Raw genomic sequence first — 21899 nt, forward strand, 5'->3', positions numbered from 1 at the left:
CATGTTTTTTCATCTTTTCTTCAAGACTGCTACAGCAGACCATCAGATGCCTTGTTGATATCTGGGTAAATCATGTGCCTCATATTTCCTTCTTCTGTATGCCTAGTAATCCTTTCATAGAAAGGAATGGGATTCATCTGACATGATGTATTTTGTGATCTATAAAATAACTGTAAACTGTTTGGAGTAGGTAGAGTGTTTTGTTTTCTGTTTAACATCACTAATATCCTGCTACTCAGAGTACTCCAATCAGGGAAGACTTTCTAGAGGAGGTAGCATTCGAATGTGGGAGGATTTGGATAGGCTGGATAGAGAGGGAAGAAGACATTTATCAAGGTTTCTCCCACTGTTTGTTTTTTCTTGATGAGCTTTTAACCTTATTCTCCTGTCTTAAAACAAATAGAAACTTTTTATGAGATAACTGTTTTGTTAAAGATTAAAAGTTGACTGACTCATGACCTTTCCGTGAGCTGAATCATAACTAAATGGTAGAAATACCTTAGTGTAGACCTGGCATGGATGTATTGGATTTGGAGACCAATGAATATAGCAAGAATGCAATAGAACAGAGAGAACGTCAGGGCAGGTACCCCACGCAGTACTGGCCACACAGTCCAGGGTATGCTAGCCTCTTGGCTCCTACTACTCAAGGCTGAGGTAAGATTCATGCAAAGATCATACGATTTTACTAAAGGAGAGACCCACAGTCACTCCCTCAAATCTGTTTAATCTTTTTTATTTTTCAGACAAAGCTCTAAAAAGCTTTATTTAATGAGCAAATGATAGAAGATTAAAAATCATTTCCTAAGGTGTATTTTAAGTTGTGTGATCTACAAAACAATTCTTTCTCCATTTCACAATTTTAAGTAGCTCCATCCCTCTCAAAGCATCCTCATCTTTCAGATAGCAGAAGGAAATGTCCCTTGAGGTGAGTTAGTCTCTTAGGTGTAACTATGAAGATATTTGAACTTGGGAAGAGGAGAATCCAGGGCTGTGAGCATGATTAATTCTTGCTGGAATGGAAGCCATCCGGTTCCTTGAAAGACTTCAGTGGGTTTTGGTTCCCGGCATGATTGGTCTCCCCTTTACGTCACTCTGATAGATGCCTTGCATTGTAATTACAAGACATGCCACCTGAGTGGAGTATGGATGATCAGTCTTTTTTTCTATATTTCTAGAAATGATTGATCATTCATGTTTATAGGGCTGTCAACTGCTGGACTTTGAAAAGGTCAGTATTGATTATCTAAGTCGCGCAGAAAGTGTGCTTCTTTGCTATACATAAATATGATTTCCTTTTATGAGACGACTGATTTTTCAGGGCAGGGGGAAAGAGGGTGGTATTCACATGAATTAAGCAATGAGAATTTCAACTAAAACACACTTAGATTCAGTCAGAATATTGGAACTGGCAAGGTCATACTTTAGATTAGCTAATCCACACCCACCCCTCCCAACACACACACGTACAATTTACTTTACAGATGAGAAAATTGAGTCCCTGCCTGTGGACATAGTAGCTATAACAGTCGTGCTTGCTTTGAGAAGAAGACTATACGTGAAAATACGAGGAGCAGGTCTACCTGTGGAGAGGATTGTAGATGATTGGGGAAGATTTTTCCTTCACCATACCTTTCTATATCTGAAATGCTTCCTGTAAAGCACATATATTACTTCTGAAAAAAAAAAAAAAAAAAGTTGGTTTTACACCCACAGTGAATACTGTGTCAATTGGCTGGAGTTGTGTGGTCAGTGGAGTTTCCCCTCAATAGCCTTCACAGACCTGGCTTTAGAAGAATCATTAAAGTCCAGGCTGCAATTCAGCCCTCTGTCCCTCCAGTCCTTGTGCACTAGACTAGACGCTGTGACTGATGATGGGGCTTTATCTGCTTGCCTTTCTCATTTGTCCCCTAAACACTTAGAGTTTTTGGCCACTTCAGCCTCCGCTCGGAATGGCAGTTGGTGAAGGTGGGCTACAAATCTATCTTCAGCCGGCGCTGCGGCAAAGAAGATTATCAGACCTGGCACCTGCTCAATCAGGTACAGTGCAGGGTAGGGGGTCCTGTCTCCTAGGAACAGGGGCCACTGCAAGCCCTGTTTGGTCCTATTGGGCCTTCCTATTTGGAGAAGGAAAGTAGTGGGCCATCTGGGGATGATGGTGGGTTTCGGGGGAGGGATTGGAACCCACACACCCAGGTCTAGCAGGGGCAGGTGATATTTTGGGACCATAGTGCACCCTGGAATCCTGATCTACTCGTTGAAATCACCGAGCAGCCTGGGGAAGTGGTGATAATGGTAACCTGAGATTTTAGTGCTACCCATGGAGAAATAAACCCAGAAAACTAGGAGACCCCACCAATGATGTGATCATCTCACCTTTTACTGGGAAGCATGAGAGCATTTCTCAGACCAGCTTGAAGTCAGGACCCAGGAGCGTTGTGGACAGGACCACAGAGAAGGGGTGAAAAGTGGAGGTGAGGGGCTCTAGCAAGGCAGATATTTAGTGCTATGCAACATAGGCAGACTTCTTTTTTCTTCAGAACTATTGGGTCCTTATAATTTGTACCAACAAATTATTATCCTTCTCTTTGTGCCCTTGACTAGGAATAAGGACTTGGACACAGTGGTTTATCATAGAGAGGGAACTTATTGGGTCCACTTCAATTTTACTCTGAAGATGATGTGAAAAATATGCCAGAAGTGGGTTCTTTTCCACTGGAATTTCTGCTGACACCACTCGGGCAATTGCCGGGTGGTCTGTGAGGATGACCTGGAGTGTTTGCATTCTCTATGGAGGTGGAGAAGAAACAAGACGAAGTAGCCATCACTGGCTAGGTTGGGTGGAGGGACAGTGAGAGGCCAGCCGCCCATAGTGTTCCTCTTGCGGGGTAGTAAAAGATCAGCCTTTTAATCTTGGAAACTCCTGAATGGTTCCTGGGAGGGAGATTTCTACATAGAGTGACGAGAAGAGAATGAAGAGGCTAACGCTGGTTTATTTCACCATCTTTGTGTTTTTCTGCCTCTCTCACTATGGACTTTCTTCGTAAGGGGGAGCCGTGCGTCATGGGAGAAAGGAAAATATTCAAGAAACGCAAGCCAGGAGCTCAGTGTGCCCTGGGCCGAGACTCCTCAGGGACTGTGGTCTCAGAACCCTGTGTCTGTGCCGACTGGGACTTTGAATGGTGAGTCCCTGGGCATCTCATTGCCAATTCCAGCTAGACATTTACTGGTTGGGGGGATGAGGGTGAAGATGAAGCCGGGGAGGAAGGCATGACTAAGAGATAGGTGTGTCTGCTGGCCTATGGGCCTGGCTGCCCCAGTTCCTGGCCAGATGGGATGTCTGCATCCCTGGAAGGAGGACGGGAGGAGGCGATTTCACAGGGAAGATCACTGTTCTATCAGAGCAGCATGTCCAAGGGGACTTCTTCCCATCTTCAGTTAGCATTTGTCCTGGAAAGTCCCAGAGAGGTGGGGCTGGACACAGAGAGCTCAGAGAGCTGCCACCTTGGACAGTTACCTCCAGAAACGTTAGCTAGAATTGTGCTCTTCCAAATGAGCTCTCTTATCGTCATTTCTTTTTTTCTCCCTCTAATGACAACCACAAAGGATGACTTTGACTCTCACCTATTAGCTAATGACTCACAAGTTTCCAAATATTTACCTCCATCTCTGGCCTGTCTCTCCTCTTGGATGGGGACATTTGTATCCATCTGTTTACTCAGCATCCATCTTCCCTTGAATTGCTAATAGGGATTTCAAACTTCGTGTGGCCAAGCAGAATTCTTCCTGAACACCCACTAGTGGAAGCAGTTTTTCAACTTTTCTTAAGCCACCCACCCCCCATCCCGGACCAGCTTTTCCAAATTCAATAAAACACACTGATATCCACTCAGTTGCTTAAGTCAAAATCCCAGGAGAGCTTGATTTTTCCCTTTACCCTCAGGTCCAGGCCATCCACAAGTCCTTGAAAGTCTCTATTTCCAAAACACATTCTAACTCAAAGCACCTCTACCCATGACCACTGCAATCTGGATCACTCCAACAGTTTACTAACTCACTCTCTGCTTCCACTCTGGTCACCCTGAAATCTATCCAAAATTATATTTTAAAAACCCAAGTCAGATCTTATCACTCCTATACTTGAAGCACCCCAATGGCTTCCCCTCTTCCTTAAAATATAATCTAATCTTCTTTCTTTGCTCCACTGTAGATGATTGACCCATTGCCATTGTTCCTTAACTTCTTACTGTTCTCCCCTCATTCACTATTTTGCAGCCACACTACTATCTCCTACACTTTGATTAACCCAGACCCATTCCTAGCAAAGGAAACAGCAAGTACAAGGATTTCTTCCACATCTCAGCATGGCTGGCAACTTTGGATCACTCATGCCTCAGCAAAAATAGCAGCTCCTCAGAAATGCCTCTGAGACCATCTAATCTCACCTACACCCTGGCACTCTCTGGCACATCACCCTGTTTAATTGTCATCTTAGTATTAATCACAAATAGAGAGATTGTGTTTTTTGATTTCTTTATTATTGCCCATCTTTCCCCAGTAGAATGGAAGTGCTGTGAGTGCAGGAATTTTAGACATTCTTTATTGTTGCATCCTCCATGCCTAGCCCACAGGAAGCATTAAACTGTCATACGATGTTTCTGAATGTTGTTTCTTTTAGGAGAGTCAAAAACTTTCCCAAACCTGGGAATGGGTGATCCCATTGGTGATCACAGAGTCATCCCAGGCTGATTCCAGTTGGATGAATTCTTCCTCTGTGTCACAGTCAAAAACTGAAGTTCATTTGAGATATTTTCATCACCCATTCCAGGTTAAAAGACAAAGCTAAGGGCTCAGGTGTCAGCCTATAGACATGGAAGGGGCAGGACCATGACAGAGCTGCATTAGGGCTTATCTGGTGTCTAATAACAGAAATAAGTCCAAATGGGCACAGAACAGCTGCCCTGCCCAGAAGCCTCACCCCCTCCATCCTCATTTCATCCAGCCTGTTTCTTGATTTGTTCTGTAAGCCATCTTCCATTTCCCACTTTCTACTAGGACTGTACCTGGTAACAGCAAGCCCGCTAGTTGACCGTGGCTGCCCCCCTACCTGCTCTTCATTCCTGAACTCATGCCTTGAAAAGCTTGACATCAGCAAGAATCATCCAAATGGGATGTGCTAAATGGAATTTAATTTAAATGACAGGGTCCTATCTGTAGCATTTTTGACCCTTTGGAAACAAAGGATATTTTCACAATTGGGAGGAATAATTTTTAATTATTAACCACAATCCGGAAAAATAGTCATAGCAGTGATACAGTAGGCCACTCAGAATTATGGTACATGACATATTGATGTCAACCTGAATATGCAGAATCTGAATATCAGGCTTCCTTGTGTTCTTCTGCAGACTGACTCCATAGAGGTGCATTGTCTCCACATATGTCATGCTACATTTTCTCCTGTGTCTCTCTGAACTGTACTAGACCCTCACCCATTGTTGGGAAGCCTTACAATTGAGAAAGAGTAGGAATTGTAAGATAAATGTTTTTTTCTTCAGCAATTACATTAACATTTACTAGTCTGGAAAAAAACCCCAGCTCTGATATTCAATTTTTGACCTTGGGAAATTTACTTAATCTCTATGACTTCACCTCCTAGGCTATTAAATACAAATATATAACATGTATCTCATTGGGTCCTAGGGAGGAATAAATGAATTCACATACATCATTAATGTGAATAAGGAATTTATCCTAATGGTATACACAGCTTTTGATGCTGCGGTTGTTGTTAATCTTGAACCCCAGGGTTAAGTGGTCCCCATGGTGTTGTTAGCAAGTAAATCAGAGCTTATACATCCAAATAAGCACTATCTTCAAAGTTGAACCTTTGGGTGTTATCCATTTATTTCAATGGTGATGGTTTTGCTTAAACTATTTCTGAACCTGTCTTTGGAAAACTGCTGTCAGAATGCATCTATAAGTAAAGAAGTGGAGGGAGAAGCCCTTGCAAAGTATTCTATGGTTCTCACACTTGCATTGGTAGAGGTACCACCTGGACCCAACACCCTGTAATGTCAGTATCATTACTATGACATTTTAATGAGAAGAAAATTAGCATCTGGAATGTAAGTTACTTGACCAAAATCACATTAGCAGTGAGAGAAAGAAGTGAGGATCAAATGTAAGTCTAGCTAAATTCCACATTCTCTTCTCTATATCATGCCATTTCTCAAGAAATCAAACAAATTTTGTTATTTTAGATACACTTTATTTTTCAGAAGAAATAGGGTCCCCAAGTTTGTTTATTCTAAAATTAAATGATCTCATTCTCAAATGATCTAAGTTAACTGCTGGTGATGAGGTTTAATATAGACTGTTCCATGAACTCTAAACCAACGCTAAATAAAGTAGTTTTGGCCATTGGTAGTAGAATTGTCATAGGTGTATGGCGTTCAAGAAGACTTTATAGAATTTTGAAGGGAGATATGTAAGACATGGTATGTTTGGCTCTCTGTAGCCAATCATACCTCATATTAAAAAGAAGATAGAACCACTTGAGTCTGAGTTAGGACCAACAAACACACAAGACTTGAAGCTGGGTTAGTAGTCATAATCTGAGAACAAAAGCAAGAAAAATCATGTGACCTAAAAGTATTTTTGCACTGCTTTTGAGTATGGCAGAGAGAGTTTGATTCTGAAATTTCTGGGATTTTTTGTTGTTGTTATGGTGGTTTTCATGGACAATGGGACTGAGTGTTTAAAATTTTTTTCTTTGTTTTATTTTTAAGTCAACTTCAATAAGCATAGGTATCAGTTAAAAATACAGTTTTTCCCTCAAATATAGTTTGTCTGTTTGTTTGTCTTTAATGCTCATGCTGAAAAATCCGTGTATGTCAACAGTTGCATAGCCCTGTCTCCTTCTCGATGTTCCTTCCTACCAGGAAGTGTTAGCTAAGGAATCTGAAGACCCCAGCTTGGTTAGTATAAGTGATTACCATGCATATTCCACCTAGTTGTTTCCCTAAGCCAAATCAGGTCATGTTCATTGGATTGGTCCAGGCAACTTTTTTTTTTTTTTTTTTTTTTTTTAAAGGGGAAGAGGAGGAAATGAGGAGTCTTTTTTTTTTTTTTTTTTTTAATTGATTGACTGATTGCTATGTTGGGTCTTCGTTTCTGTGCTAGGGCTTTCTCTAGTTGCGGCAAGCGGGGGCCACTCTTCATTGCGGTGCGCGGGCCTCTCACTATCGTGGCCTCTCTTGTTGCGGAGCACAGGCTCCAGACGCGCAGGCTCAGTAGTTGTGGCTCACGGGCCTAGTTGCTCCATGACATGTGGGATCTTCCCAGACCAGGGCTCGAACCCGTGTCCCCTGCATTAGTAGGCAGATTCTCAACCACTGCGCCACCAGGGAAGCCCCAGGCAACTTTTAAGTCTCAGAGACAGCAGGGAGTAGAGACTGGGGAGGATGGATTAAACGCGTTGATTCTGGTGGAAAAGTTAAAGAATGCAGCCTGGGTTCACAGAGGAGTTTTCTGCCCGTATCGCTCTGCTTAAGAAGGAAGGCTTTATAGATTCTCAGATACCTTTACTTGTAGAGCACCATTGACTTTCGCAACTTTCACCCTTCCATCCAGAGCGGGTGTCAGTAACAAGTATGAATTTTACATAAATATTGATGTTTCTACTTAACGGCCTCACAAATCCCCCAGCCTCATGTTTACTGTACAGAACCTCTCTGTAGCAACCTCCATCATGGCGCTGGTGAGGGGCTAGGAGCAAATCCTCCGTGAGAAGTAAGTTTGTCAGAAACTAGTGAGTAGCCAGAAAAGGGAGCTGCTCTGAAGTCCTATGAGGGCTCCTAGGAAGTACTTGCCCCCTGGGAGGTCCAAATGCATTTGTTCAGTGAGAAACCAAGTTGGACCAGAGATTATGCCAAATTGTTCTCTTTCTTACTCTTCATCCAGCCACTCACACAGCAATAATTTTGCTGAGCACCTACTAGGTGCCAAGTTTTTTAGATGGATTAACTTACTTAATCTTCCCAACCAGCTCTTGGAAGGAGAGTCTGTTATCATAGGCGTTTTATAAATGAAGAAATCGAGACAAGAGAGGTTAAGTGTAACTCATTCAAAATAATAATATGCTACTCCAGAGTCTCAAGTCTCAGTATGTCTTTTTTTTTTTTTTTGCCCACACCTCGCAGCTTGTGGGATCTTAGTTCCCCAACCAGGGATTGAACTCAGGCCCTTGGCAGTGAAAGCGTGGAGTCCTAACTACTGGACTGCCAGGGAATTCCCAAAGTCTCACTATGTCTTAGTGTTTACCTTCCATGTCCAGTATGGCTCCAGATCCACAGAGCGAGTTTATCAAGTGGCAGTGTAGAACAACGAGGGGAAGAGATTTGGGGTGCCATAGTACATAAATTCAGGCACGTCTGAAATCTAGTCAACCTTTAGTATTCTGCATATAGGGCCCAATCTAGCATATTTTTTCTATAGACTAGGCATTGTAGAAAAATCGAAGATGTATTAGCCAGAGTTATTGGATGCAAAGAAGGGATGACAGGAAATAATAGAGTATAATTGGGTGCTGAATTTCATGATCCAGACCTATGCTGTACAGTATAGTAGCCACTAGCCACATGTGGTTATTTGCATTAAAATTAGATACAATGAGCCCATTGACAGACGAATGGATAAAGAAGATGTGGTACATATATACAATGGAATGTTCCTCAGCCATAAAAAGGAATGAAATTGGGTCATTTTTAGAGACGTGGATGGATCTAAAGACTGTCATACAGAGTGAAGTAAGTCAGAAAGAGAAAAACAAATATCGTATGTTAGCGCATATATGTGGAACCTAGAAAAATGGTACAGATGAACTGGTTTGCAGGGCGGAAATTGAGACAGAGATGTAGAGAACAAACGTATGGACACCAAGGGGGGAAAGCGGCGGGGGGGTGAGGGTGGGGGGGTGATGAATTGGGTGATTGGGATTGACATGTATACACTGATGTGTATAAAATTGATGACCTGCTGTATAAAAATAAAATAAAATAAAATTCAAAAATTAAAAAAAAAATTAAATACAATGAAACATTCATTTCTTCAGTTCAACTAGCCACATTTTGGGTGCTCAAAAGTCACATGTGGCAAGTGGCTACCCTATTGGATAGCATAGATGTAAAACCTTTCCATTATCACAGAAAGTTCTGTGGGACAGCATTGGTCCTCCCTGCAAGTGCTAGGAATGGTCAGAGCAAAGAGATCACTGAGGACTGGAGTAATGATGGAAGGCTTCCTACAGGAAGTGGTGATGGAGCTGTATAGACTTGCTGCTGAATAAGTATGAGGAAAATGGGCAGCACATCCAAGAAAGCAGATATATGAAGGTTGTTGATGAATAGAGGGATAAGGCCAGATGGGTAGCATGGGGTTAGATTAGGAGAGACACTTGAGCGATGATTGTTTGATTTTTTCAAACAATTTCTGAAATGGTTTGGATGTAATTATCTTTCTATCTCTATAGCTCCATTTAGGCTATGCCTTAGCAAATGATGATGATGTTAATTATTAGTCCATTGTTTTTGTTGTGGTTTTTGTTGTGGTTGCTTCTCTTTTCTGAGTGTTCATGCTGTGGCTGCCATAAACCTCTATCTGATCCTAAACCCAGCGTGCTCTACTGTCTCCTAAAATGAGACAGAGACACCTGTGGAACACTCATCCTAGAGCCTCAGCTCCCAAATGGGGAAATGGAGGAACTGGGGTCGATGAGGCTATGGTGGGGTAGTGCATAGCCTGAGAGTAGGATACACCCTACCACTGGGCCAGCAGAGACCATGACTTCTTGGATGGCTCCAAGAGGCTCAGAATGACATTAGGCCCTCCCTGCTGATTAAATGGGTGTTTCATGGGCTTGTACTAATGCTGAACCAGGGATCAGGAGTCTCAATTATCACCTTTGGTTAACATCATCAGGTGTGTACAGTCTTTAACAAGTCATTTCTCCTCTTTTTCTTCTCCTTTCCAATCTGTCAACTGAGGGGATTGAACCCAAGGAATACAGGTGTCCCTTCCTATTCTGACATGCAGAAGCTTTTTGATTTCTGAACCTTTTCTTGTCTATTCCTTCTTTGGATTGTCTGAGGCTTCTCCCTGGATGGGACTTGGAGGACACATAGGTCCCTATGTGTCCTAAATGGGCAAGTTTTCCCATAAACTTTTAGAAGTTCTAAACCCTTTTATAGTCAAGAAAACCACAGAGGTGACTTATTTCTTAAAGGAAACTATCTGTGTGTTTGCAGAAGCTGTGGTAGCTTACTTCCCAGAGGCAAATCAAACTTTCTGGTACATTCTCTCCAAATGTCACAATTCAACAGAAAACCACCTGTCCTCAAGAAGCTGTAGCAGCAGCTGGGACTGCTTATTTGCTGACATCATAAAAACTCCAGAGCTGGGAGGGAGCTTGGGCAGGATGAGAGATCTTAATATACATTTAGCAGAAGTTAATGAAGAAGTCCGTAGCTTGGGGGCAGCCAGTGATGTTTCCATTAATGTTATTAAATATTAATGAGGTGCTTTTTCTCTTTGGGGCAAAGCAGCATGGCTGATGCACCTTTTTAAATTACTACATCACTAACAGGTAGCAGAGCTGAACAGAACTGCTAAAGATGGTTACATTTAGCAAGGAGAAATAAGACATTTCTCTCCTTCCCAGAGCTGCTTAGGAGAACACCCTTCCTTCAGAGATTACTAATATTTCTTAGGATTCACAGGACATTCAATAGATTTACCTCATAAAGGAAGCAGGGAATTTTCTAGAAGTAGTGCAGACACACCACAGCCCAAATCTTTCTGCAGATAAATAATGCTTAGAAATCAGATATTCAGTGCTGTACTGGAAAATGTTTAACCACTGGCTCTCTGGGAACAAAGAAACGAATAAATAAGCCCTGATTAGTAGTGTTTGCTGATTGCTGTAAATATTCCCACCATATCTGATTCAAGTTACCAACATGACATCATTGAATGCAGAATTAGGAAGCACAACATGTAGCTATGTATTTACTGTATGGATACATAGACATAAATGACTTCAAGAGCATAAATAATAAAATGATGTACAGTGACATTTTATATATAATATTTATTGCATATAATCAGCAAAATAATGAGGAATTTCTGTGTTTTCGGTATTTATTATCCTTTGAATATAATTTATTTAATTGAAATTTTGTATAACTTAATTTTCGATAATCGTTGTGTTTAACAACCAATAACTAACCTGCAAAATTCCTCGAATTTTAAGTTGGCTCTCATGGGCAGTTACCAGCTGGCACAACATTGAGTCCATATGATCTCTCAGGCTGGAAGATCTCCAATCATTGATCGGGGGAGGCATGGCAAAAGATTACCTTGACAGACATGTCCCTTTCTCCTTTTCTTCCAGTTTCATTTAAACTTGCCATATCAAAGCTGGTCTTGACCTTCACCTTTCCGTGTAGCGATTTGCAATGACTCAAGCTCACACTCACTCCACAGGCATCTGTTGAGCACCTGGGATTCTCTCTGTGGTCCACACTGGGAAGTCAACCATGGGCTCACAGTCTCCCTGCAGAAATAGACCAGATGCCATGGGATAATTTGTGCAGTCATTTAAAAATGTAATTAGAGTGTCATTCACCCAGTAAATATTTATTCAACACCTTCAGTATCCTATTCTAGATGCTTATATTGCCAAACAAAACCAACAGAAGGGTTTGCTCTTTTGTAGTCTTGATGTTTCTAAAATGCTAGGACCATGAAGGTTTGGTCCAGGGAAGCAAGAATGGCTTCATCAGACCTAGATATTGAAGAAGGATACATAGGGAACCACCTGAAACAGAAAAGGGTAGAGTGCTTCAAAAGCCCTGGGCAGGACTTCCCTGGTGGTGCAGTGGTTAAGAATCCACCTGCCAATGCAGGGAACACGGGTTTGAGCCCTGGACCGGGAAGATCCCACATCCCGCGGAGCAACTGAGCCCGTGCACCACAACTACTGAGCCTGTGCTCTAGAGCCCGCGTGCCACAACTACTGAGCCCGCGTGCCACAACTACTGAAGCCCGCGTGCCTAAAGCCCGTGCTCCACAACAAGAGAAGCCACCGCAATGAGAAGCCCGCGCACCACAGTGAAGAGTAGCCCCCGCTCACCGCAACTAGAGAAAGCCCGCACACAGCAGCAAAGACCCAGCGCAGCCAAAATAAATAAATAAATTTATATCAAAAAAAAAAAAAAAAAAAAAACAACACGAAAGCCCAGGGCATCACACAGACAAAGACAAAGAGGGTTAAAGGTTGGCCTGAGTTTGGTTTGGAGGAAGGTGGTGACAAGGTAGGGTGGGGTCAAACCGAGAAGATAATTTATATAATCTCATCAGTCAATTGGTACTTCTTAACTGTACTGCTCCATCCTGTATCACACTGTGTTCTGCTTGATACTGTATTACTCTGTTCTTTTGTTGGATTTGAGGCATGTTGTCTTCCTCTCTCCAAAAGACTGAAGACCCCTTGAGGATAAGGATTATGGCACTTCCTTCACAGGACAAGGCACATACTGAGTAATAAATAAATGTGGAATTAAACTTTTCTTTCTGTCTCCCTTTCATTGCTATCCTCGTTGCCCACATAGACAATTTGCGTCTATTTTCATTGGACTTTAATTAAATCTTGGCTGAAAGAATAGGAGAGCAGAAAAAGAAAGGAGGCGTGGGTCTGGAGAGAGCGATTTTCCTGTTGTTTTATGTTTTATTAACACTCAGTGGATCAGTATTCAAATGTCCAGATTGTTCTGCCCTGTCTGTGGGTTTCAGGACATCTTTGGGTGCTTGACTTGGAGGCATGACTCCTCCTGCCAATTTAAGCCACGTTCAATGACCCGGGGTTGGTTACAAGAGGAATAATGCCTACTTTGTTGCTCTTTTTCTACCCTGGAATTTATGATTCTGGGAGCTTTATAAAAGTCCAAGAAGGAAGGCAACACCATTCACATTTCAGATGGGAGAGCTCTTCTCCTACACTGGTCTGTGACTTCCTCATTTTGGAATGTGGAGGAAAGGAGCAGAAAATCATACCAGACTTTGTTTCTTCATTTTACTACGGCTAGGCTTTTACAAAAACATGGAGAAGAGCTACAGTATAGTTTTTGTGGGGTTGTGTGTGTGTGTGTGTGTGTGTGTGTGTTTTGTTTTTTCCTAAAGGAAACAGGGGACCTGTGTTACAAACAGTTGGGAAAAGTTTGAATGACTGTGTATATGTGAATGCAAATGTGTGTATTTGTTTGAGAGAGAATTTCAGAAAAAATGAAAATAAGATCAATGAAGTCCATTTTGGAATAAAATGTGGAATCCGAACACAGAAATAAATCTTGACCTTTAAAGTCATCTTCTTGGTTGTCATCTACTTATTTCAGTAAATCCACTGTGATCCAAAATATACTTTTAAGCTTACAGCATCCCTCACACCCACCCCAAGCCAGTGTACCTGCCACATTATGTACATCCATACTTTTTTAAGCCTGGACTCTCCATCTGATAATCTATTATGTCTTCTATACACTGAACTCCGAATGACTTTGGGATTATTTCCAAATCTGAAAATCCATTTTCAAAGTATGAATATTTGTCCCCACTGGGAATATTTAAAGAATGTGTTGCACCTTTGGGGACGGTTAAAGGGATGTGTTTGTGTGTGCCTGTGGGTATTTTCACATTTGTGCATCTACACCAGTATGCAATATTTATTTTCTCGACAGTGACTATGGTTATGAGAGACATGGAGAAAGCCATTGTGTCCCAGCTTTCTGGTACAATCCAGCATCCCCGTCAAAGGACTGCAGCCTTGGTCAAAGCTACCTTAACAGCACTGGGTAAGTAAAACACCTGAAGGAACTCCACTCACTGTTTCCGTATTTCCCTAAGTTGGGATCAAAGGAGGATTCCTACTGAAGCAAGGTGGAGTGTAGATAGAGTTTGTTTGTAACAGGTGGCTTCTGAGGAAAGCTGAAGGGTTCTTTAGCTGAAGCTAGCTTTTTTGGAACATCAAAAGAAATTTCTAGAGGGGTGGGATAGGGAGGTTGGGAGGGAGACGCAAGAGGGAGGAGATATGGGGATATATGTATATGTATAGCTGATTCACTTTGTTATAAAGCAGGAACTAACCCACCATTGTAAAGCAATTATACTCCAATAAAGGTGTTAAAAAAAAAAAAAGATTTCTGATTACCCAGATTTCAGTACCTTTTGCTATTTGACTCTAAAATACCATAGCTATTATTTGATCAGACTTTCTCTTTTGGAAAGCAATGCCACCTTACTTTCCAGACCCCGATGGAAATAAATTAACACTAGTGGTGTGCAGATACTACAGTGCTTTCTAGCGATAGATGAACCGAAGCTCTCGTAGACCGATGACAAAAACTTAGAATGAAAAGTCAAAAGTCCCATCCTAGGAACTCCTGAAATAAGGTCAAGGCACACTTTCTGTACTTGTCAAGTTATGTATGTTTCTCTCTTTGTTCACTTATTACTTACTGAGATGCTTGAAAAAATTTTCCTTGGAGATCTGTTGTCTTCCCCTTTCCTTTGCCACTCCTATGACCTAGAACAGATTTGTAAAGTGGATTGGTGGTCTGAGACAGTGCTTTTTAAAATTTAATGTGCTGTGAATCACCTGGGCTCTTGTTAAAATACAGCTTCTGATTTAGGAGATCTAGAGTGGCATTGAGATTCTTCATTTCAACAAGCTCCCACGCGATGTCAGCATTGCTGGTCCTAGCACTAATCTTTGAGTAGCAAGGGACTAAAGTGTTCTGGAATTCAGTCTCAGCTCTTCCAATGGATCTTCTAACATCTCAGACAAGTTACTCACCAGCTCAGTACTTTTACCTTACTTGGTTGTAAAATAGTGGTAGGGGTACTATCCACCCAACTGATGTCTACAGAGGAAGAAAAAATATGATGGAAGAGATATATTGAGTGGTCTGAGATACTCTGAGAAACATACACTTTTTAGCCAAAAATTTGGTTCTTAGGGAGCTATTCCTGGGATCTGAGCTGAGGTTTAAGGACTGTTGATGTCATTTTATTGTAGATGAATGGTCTTAGGGATTTAAGCCACTCAAACTACAGATCCAGCAGCATGAAACTTAAAGACATGTGGTGTCAGAGACTAAAGTGCTAGGAAGTTTGAGGAAGAGGAATATAATGGGCACAGAAGATCAGCTACGCCACCAAATTCCCAGCCAGAACATAGCTGGAAGATAATTGCATTAGGGCTTCTCATATGATCCTGTGACATGTGTAGGTAGACCCAAGTTTAAGCAAGTTAGGTGTACCAAAACCCCAAGCAGCCATCAAATAAACCAAGAAGATGAAAGGGAAAAACTATCCATTTTTTTCAAAAGATTCACTACAAGTGAATCTCCAGGTTGCTTAAATGTTGGCTTATAGTACAAACCGTCAACCAGCTGGCCAGTTGAGGCTGAAGAGTTGGGTGATATCAAGTGTGCATTAGGACATGATACCCACCAAAATATCTATCATAGGTAAAACTCAATATCTTCTAAATGACTAAAGCTCAGCAAGAAAATATAGGTTAGAAAAGTTTGATTATATAGACCAGTGCTGACCAAAAGAACTATAATACGAGCCACATATGTAATTTAACATTTTAAAATAGCCACACTGAAAAAGTTTTTTAAAAAAGGTGAAATTAATTTTGATAATATATTTTATTTAACTCAGTATGTCCAAAATATTATCATTTCAACACACACCACTAACCAAGTTCTCAGTAACCACAGGTGGAAAGTGGCTAGCTTATTGGACAGAGCAGCTCTAGAACCATTATGAATTCAGTTGACAATTAAAAATAATATATTGAAATTGAGTCATTTGTTGAGACGTGGATGGATCTAGAGACTGTCATACAGAGTGAAGTAAGTCAGAAAGAGAAAAACAAATATCGTATATTAACGCATGTATGTGGAACCTAGAAAAATGGTACAGATGAACCAGTTTGCAGGGCAGAAGTTGAGACACAGATGTAGAGAACAAACGTATGGACACCAAGGGGGGAACACTGCGGTGGAGTGGGGATGGTGGTGTGCTGAATTGGGCGATTGGGATTGACATGTATACACTGATGTGTATAAAATTGATGACTGATTAAAAAATAATCATGATAATATATTGATATTTCTATAAGAGAATATATTGTAATTTCATATGAGGCAATAACTACATATAACATTTGCTTGACATCCTCCTGAGATCTCTGGATGGAGATGTGGGGCTGGTAATTCAGCAGTATGTGAGGGGCAGGGGGAGAGGAAATATCAGGGGTAGTGGAGGACTAGTATCACTCATAAGGAATTTGCTTTCACCTGCTTTCAAGGCCGCCGGAAAAAGGCAACATGGATGGACTGGTTGATTACTCCTGACACACAGGGTGAAAGAAGATGTGATGATGGTGATGATGGTGGTGGTGGTGGTGGTGTCTGTGGTGCATTTATTTTATGTGGTTTCACCAGAGCATTGATTTTGTGCAGCCTTACAGACAGTGATGTGCCTGGAAATAAAGTCTGTTGTGCAGGTCAGGGCTGTGGGCAAGCTCTCGGCTTCACGTGCTGGGGTCAGTGGTCAAGCGAGATGTCATGTCATCACTGTGCGCAAAGATGCCCTTAACCTAGAAGGTCACAGCGTTTACGGGGAGGTTTTCCCATGCAAGCTTCTTCTCTGAGGCAGTTTTATCACAGCAGGATCAAATAGGAGTTTCAAACTTGTGCTTCTAGTCTGGCATTGGTGATGAGTGAGAAATGAAATATTAACAAGGAGAGAAGATGTGCTGTAGAAGAGCCCAGTGGCTCCAGAGTAAGGGCTGTTAGGTATTAGGGGATGGCATGATGTCCTGGGGGTAGAGGGAAGACCGGAAGAGGCTTCCTGAGTAGTCACAGTTAGAAGAAGGCTGATCTTCTAGCTGCTTTCTGGCCTCAGGGAGGTAGGCACAAGTCTCTCCATCACAGAGAGAAGCACCTGCTTTCCTTGCTTCCCTAGTCCAGTGGGTCTGTCTCCTCCTGTATCATGTGTGAGTCAGACATTGATTTTTCTTGCCTGGTTTAGACACTGATCCGATCTGCGTTTCACCAGGTAGGATCGATAATAACGTTTAAGGAGCTGCTCTTCCTGAGATGGAGGGATAGCGGTTTCTCAGCGTTTGCTTAGCATCCTAAATGGCTGCTGTCTTTGGGACTCAGTCTTTAGATGCAGCTGTGCGGAATCTCTGTCTCACTCTTGTTCTCCTGCACGCTCTGCCATACGCGCTCCTGCGAGGGTGCACACGCTGGCACAAACCCCACCACTGACAATGGTCAATACCTCTCAGGTACCGGCGGATCGTGTCCAACAACTGCACAGACGGACTGAGGGAGAAGTACACTGCCAAGGCCCAGATATGCCCGGGAAAAGCCCCTCACGGCCTCCACGTGGTGACGACCGATGGGCGCCTGGTGGCAGAGCAGGGGCACAATGCGACCTTCATCATCCTCATGGAGGAGGTAAGGGAGACCCTCTTGCGTCTCTGAGGTCAGAACTCACAAGCAGGTCATTGCCCACTTCCAGATGGGAAGAGAAGAAAGATCACGTTTTCCCACCAGTCCTTGTAACAAAGTCAGTGGTGAGAAGTGAAGACTCCTGGGAGAAGATGGAAGGGGTGAAAGAGCTCTTGGGATATTTAGGGACCCTGTTCCCTTCATCCCACAATACAGAAGTGGGGCCCCCTTGTCTCCGGGCAGGTGCAGATTTGAATATATTCTTTGAGGTATCCCTTTAGGGTCTGCATCTTTGGAGGAATGTTTATTATCATTAGACTGTGTACTGTAAACTTTGCCGGAAGAAGGGAATTCACATTTTTTTCCTTTTTTTTTTCTTTTTTTTAACCTTTAATCCCACTGATTACAAAAGCCCACAAGGCTTTCAAAGGGTCTTGAAAGTATGAGTGTGAGGGTGGGGGAAAGTGATCCTAACCCTTTAAACTTATTTTTATAAAGAATGTCACATGAGTTGATTTTCCATCAGCTACCTGCTCCATTGGTTCACTTTTTAGGTCTTCTGCAATCTGGGCAGTAAAATCAGACTGCGTTCGTTCATTCCAGGGTAGAAATAGCTCTGCTGGATGCTTCTTGCTTCCTATATGAGTTGTTTCATCTGTTTCCAAACCAGGGAATTTTTCAGGCACTCCTTTCTGAGGTGCTGGGGCAAGAAAACTTGCCTGATTTACAAAGCCATCTAAATTTAAATGCAAATTACTGTGTGCTCTTGAGAGCTTGGAAGGAGACCAAAGCAGGCCAGGAGTTTTTCCCCTAACTCTGAATACTTTAGAGACATTTAAAGTCTGGCCCACACTGGACAGGACGGTGAGGGTTCCTTATCCTGGGCTGACAGATTCTTTAGGCTTCATACACACTGGGTGCTTGAATTAAAGAAATTTAACATTCAGAGGAGGTGATTATCACATTCCCACTAGGGAGTTTCCAGGACCAGCTCTATAAAAACTTCTCTTGAATAGATGTGAAGAGCCATGATCTTATCCATTTGAATTGCCTTCAGTTCATTTCCACTTTAATTTATATTCCTAAACTCAAGGGTAGTTGACATTGTGTGGGGGGCAAGGTAGCACCTATCAATATTTTGCTCACATCTGGGTTGCCACGGGGGAAGAGACAGAAAGTCAAACTGTGATGAATGCACATTCACTGGGCAGATAATTCCAAAATGATGTATTTCTCTCTTTATTCCATCAGCCATCTTTGTTAATAAGTAGAGAGACCCGACCCTTCTTTTTCATCCAGGATCCTTATCTTATGGTCAGTTTCAATTGAATTTATCCAGAGTGTTGGCCCAATATAGCGGGGAGAAGAACAAGAAAGGATGGGGTTCAATATCAGCCCTTAATAAGCTAAGGATCAACTTGGGATGGTAAGATGCACTCAACTGAACCACTGCCATCACCTCCTCAGGCAGCACCCGGGGGCTCTTAGCGTCCCAAGAGGCAGAAATATCTGTGAGCTGAGATGGTCAAAAAAAGCTTTAGGGAAGAGGGAGCTTAGGCAGGTTTAGGGAAACCCAAGGTCAACAGAGCACAGGTCTAGTTTCAGCTGGTATGCAGTATTCATCTGTAGAATGGAAATAATCATCCTATCTCATAGAGTTACTGTAAAGATGGTATTATATAATATGTGATTAGCATAATGCTTGGAACCTAATAATAAATTCTAAAAAATGGGACATTAGACAATTATAATTATAGCATGGTGGTTGAAAGTATTGACACCAGACTGCCTGGGTTCAAAACTTGGCTCTTCCAGTATTGGCTGCAAAGACTTTGATCTAATTACTTAATTTATTTTTGTCCCCATTTTAGAAATGGGTCCAGTAATACTCTCTACGTTATAGAGTTGTGAGGGGATTAATTGCTTAGAACTGAAGAGAAACTTCATCAGTATTAGCTGTTACTAGTACTACTACCACGATGATGACGAGGAGGACGACACAGGAGAGAAATTATTAAACAATGTATATGAGGGAGCCAGGGAAGCCCTTGGCTTCCCCAGTTCATAGCTTCACAGAGGCTCTACCTTATCCACAATTGCCGGTGTCAACCAAATCAGGCTGCCCCAAGCTTGGGCATACAGGGACAATAGGTCCATAGTACCTGTTCATAGTGCCCAGTAGAGAGAGTCTGATGATTGTGTCGAGGGTGTTTCAGCCCTCTGGGAGAGATTAGGGCCTCAAAGGGTGATGCTGAAGGCACAGGACCAAGTATCAAATAGGAGTCAGGCTGGACCATGTGAATGGGCCCAGGCCAACTGCTATTCCACCTTGCAGGGTGATCTCCAAAGGACAAACATCCAGCTTGACTTTGGCGATGGGATTGCAGTGTCCTATGCTAACTTCAGTCCCATTGAGGACGGCATCAAGCACGTGTACAAGAGTGCGGGGATCTTCCAGGTGACAGCCTATGCGGAGAACAACCTGGGCTCAGACACAGCTGTCCTCTTCCTGCACGTGGTTTGTAAGTAGCATGAGCCATCCCCTCTCTTACTTTCTTCCCAGTTGACAACTCCCTTTGTTCAGACTTCCCGGGATTCCAAGCTGAGCAAGATTTGGTGTGACTACTACCCCAAATGATGACCCCAACCAAAAGATTGAGATGTGACCTCATCTGTGTTTGAGTTTCATAATACTAAAGTAGACTGATTATTTTGAAAGTTTGGATAACATTACCACTTGGCCTCTCTTTTCAGCTGCACTCTGTCCTGACGTAAGTAAGTGTGCGCATGCAAACACATTCAAGTAAAAGTCCCTTCCCTTTGCTTTGGAGACTCCTGACATAGAGAAAGAGGGAACTCATCTGATTCGCAGCCACAGGTTCATTTTCAAGCTACTCTGAGTGAAGAGAGCACAAATCAAAGTAAATTGTTCTCTCCGTTGGAAGAGCCGAAGAAGGGTTAAAGAAACCCATGCCCAGATTGCTTTGAATGTAGAACTGAACACACAAAAATAACTTAATTCTTACATCCGAGGTTACTTCAAGTTTATCCCAGGTGTGAATAATTCTAAGAACTCACCAACATATTTTTGTTGTCCTAGAATGTATTTCATGGCTATTGGCTGTTGCTTGGCACAAACCAAACAGCAGTTGAAGTTCCAGAATTGTGTGTTAGTCCTGGAAGTATTTTGTGCCTTTGCTATCTTGGGACTTGACTCATATAAACTGAAACTTAATATGATTTTAGAATGTTTGGTCAAGGAAATGTTGTTAGGGGCCGTTACTGGTTTCGTATACGTTATAGTGATAGTCATGGGTCTAAGGACTTCTATGGTTCTTACTTATATACTCCACAATAGTTTGGGTGGTAATATGCTACATATGATGAAAATTAGATGCTTTAAAAGAATCTAGGTGAAAACAAGGGGCACCTTTTCAATTAACTCAGTAAAGGTATAAACACTACTATATAAGCAACCTACACTTAAAAGGTCCCTGGCAAACAGTGACCTAGCTGGTCTCCTAGCATTCTGGTCACAATAGTAGCATAAGGACCAGCAGTGACGGGGGAAGTGCATGGAGAAAGACCCGGATTATATGTGTTATATCCTTAAAGACGCCATGAGATAAATGATTTCTCCTCTGGGTCTTCTGAACTTCAGTTTCAAAATGCCTTAATTCTAACTGACACCTTGCTTCACGGGGATCTTGTAACAATAAATAGGAAACACAAATAACACACCCAATCATTCACTAATTTATTCAATGACTATTTGTTGAGTTCTTAATACATGCAAGGCCTTCTGCTAGGCACCGGGAGGCAACAATACAGAGATGGCCCTGCCCTTGCAGAGTTTACATTCTGGTGAGGGAGGGAAGGTACTGTGAGAAACGGGCCACCAATAGCCCCAGGGGTGATAACCACACCACACCAATAATAATAGCTCTGTGTCAGAAGCAACAGGTCAGAAACCCAGGTGGGTGGTGTGCAAGGTGTTTATGAGCCAAGTTTAGAGCAAGGGAGACCTGTGTTTGAATTCTGATCATACCCTTTTGTGAAATGTCTACTGTCAGTCAGCTTTCTTAGTGTTTACAAACCCCTGATTCCTCGCCTTTAATACTTAGATTATAGCAAGGCTATGAGAATCAAATTGGATTATGTGTATGTGTCAGGGGTCCCCAAGACATCCCCTCCCAGGTTTAGTGATCTGCTGGAAGGACTCATTAAGACTCAGCATATAGTCATACTTCAGACTATAATTTATTACACTGAAAGGAGACACGTCGAGATCAGCAGAGGGAAAAAGGCCAG

At 42.2% G+C, this 21899-nt stretch overlaps 1 protein-coding gene across 1 annotated transcript in view; it reads left to right on the plus strand.

Moving 5' to 3' along the window:
• Nucleotides 1-21899, plus strand: part of SORCS3 (sortilin related VPS10 domain containing receptor 3) — a 602186-nt gene that overhangs the window by 552236 nt on the left and 28051 nt on the right. Inside the window, exons 15-19 of the mRNA XM_068549046.1 lie at nucleotides 1923-2040; nucleotides 3049-3182; nucleotides 13794-13907; nucleotides 17423-17594; nucleotides 19924-20110. Coding sequence (XP_068405147.1) covers nucleotides 1923-2040; nucleotides 3049-3182; nucleotides 13794-13907; nucleotides 17423-17594; nucleotides 19924-20110 — 725 coding nt within the window. The remainder of the gene's footprint in view (nucleotides 1-1922; nucleotides 2041-3048; nucleotides 3183-13793; nucleotides 13908-17422; nucleotides 17595-19923; nucleotides 20111-21899) is intronic.

This window comes from Eschrichtius robustus, chromosome 7, assembly GCF_028021215.1.
Source record: "Eschrichtius robustus isolate mEscRob2 chromosome 7, mEscRob2.pri, whole genome shotgun sequence".
Lineage (NCBI taxonomy): Eukaryota > Metazoa > Chordata > Mammalia > Artiodactyla > Eschrichtiidae > Eschrichtius > Eschrichtius robustus.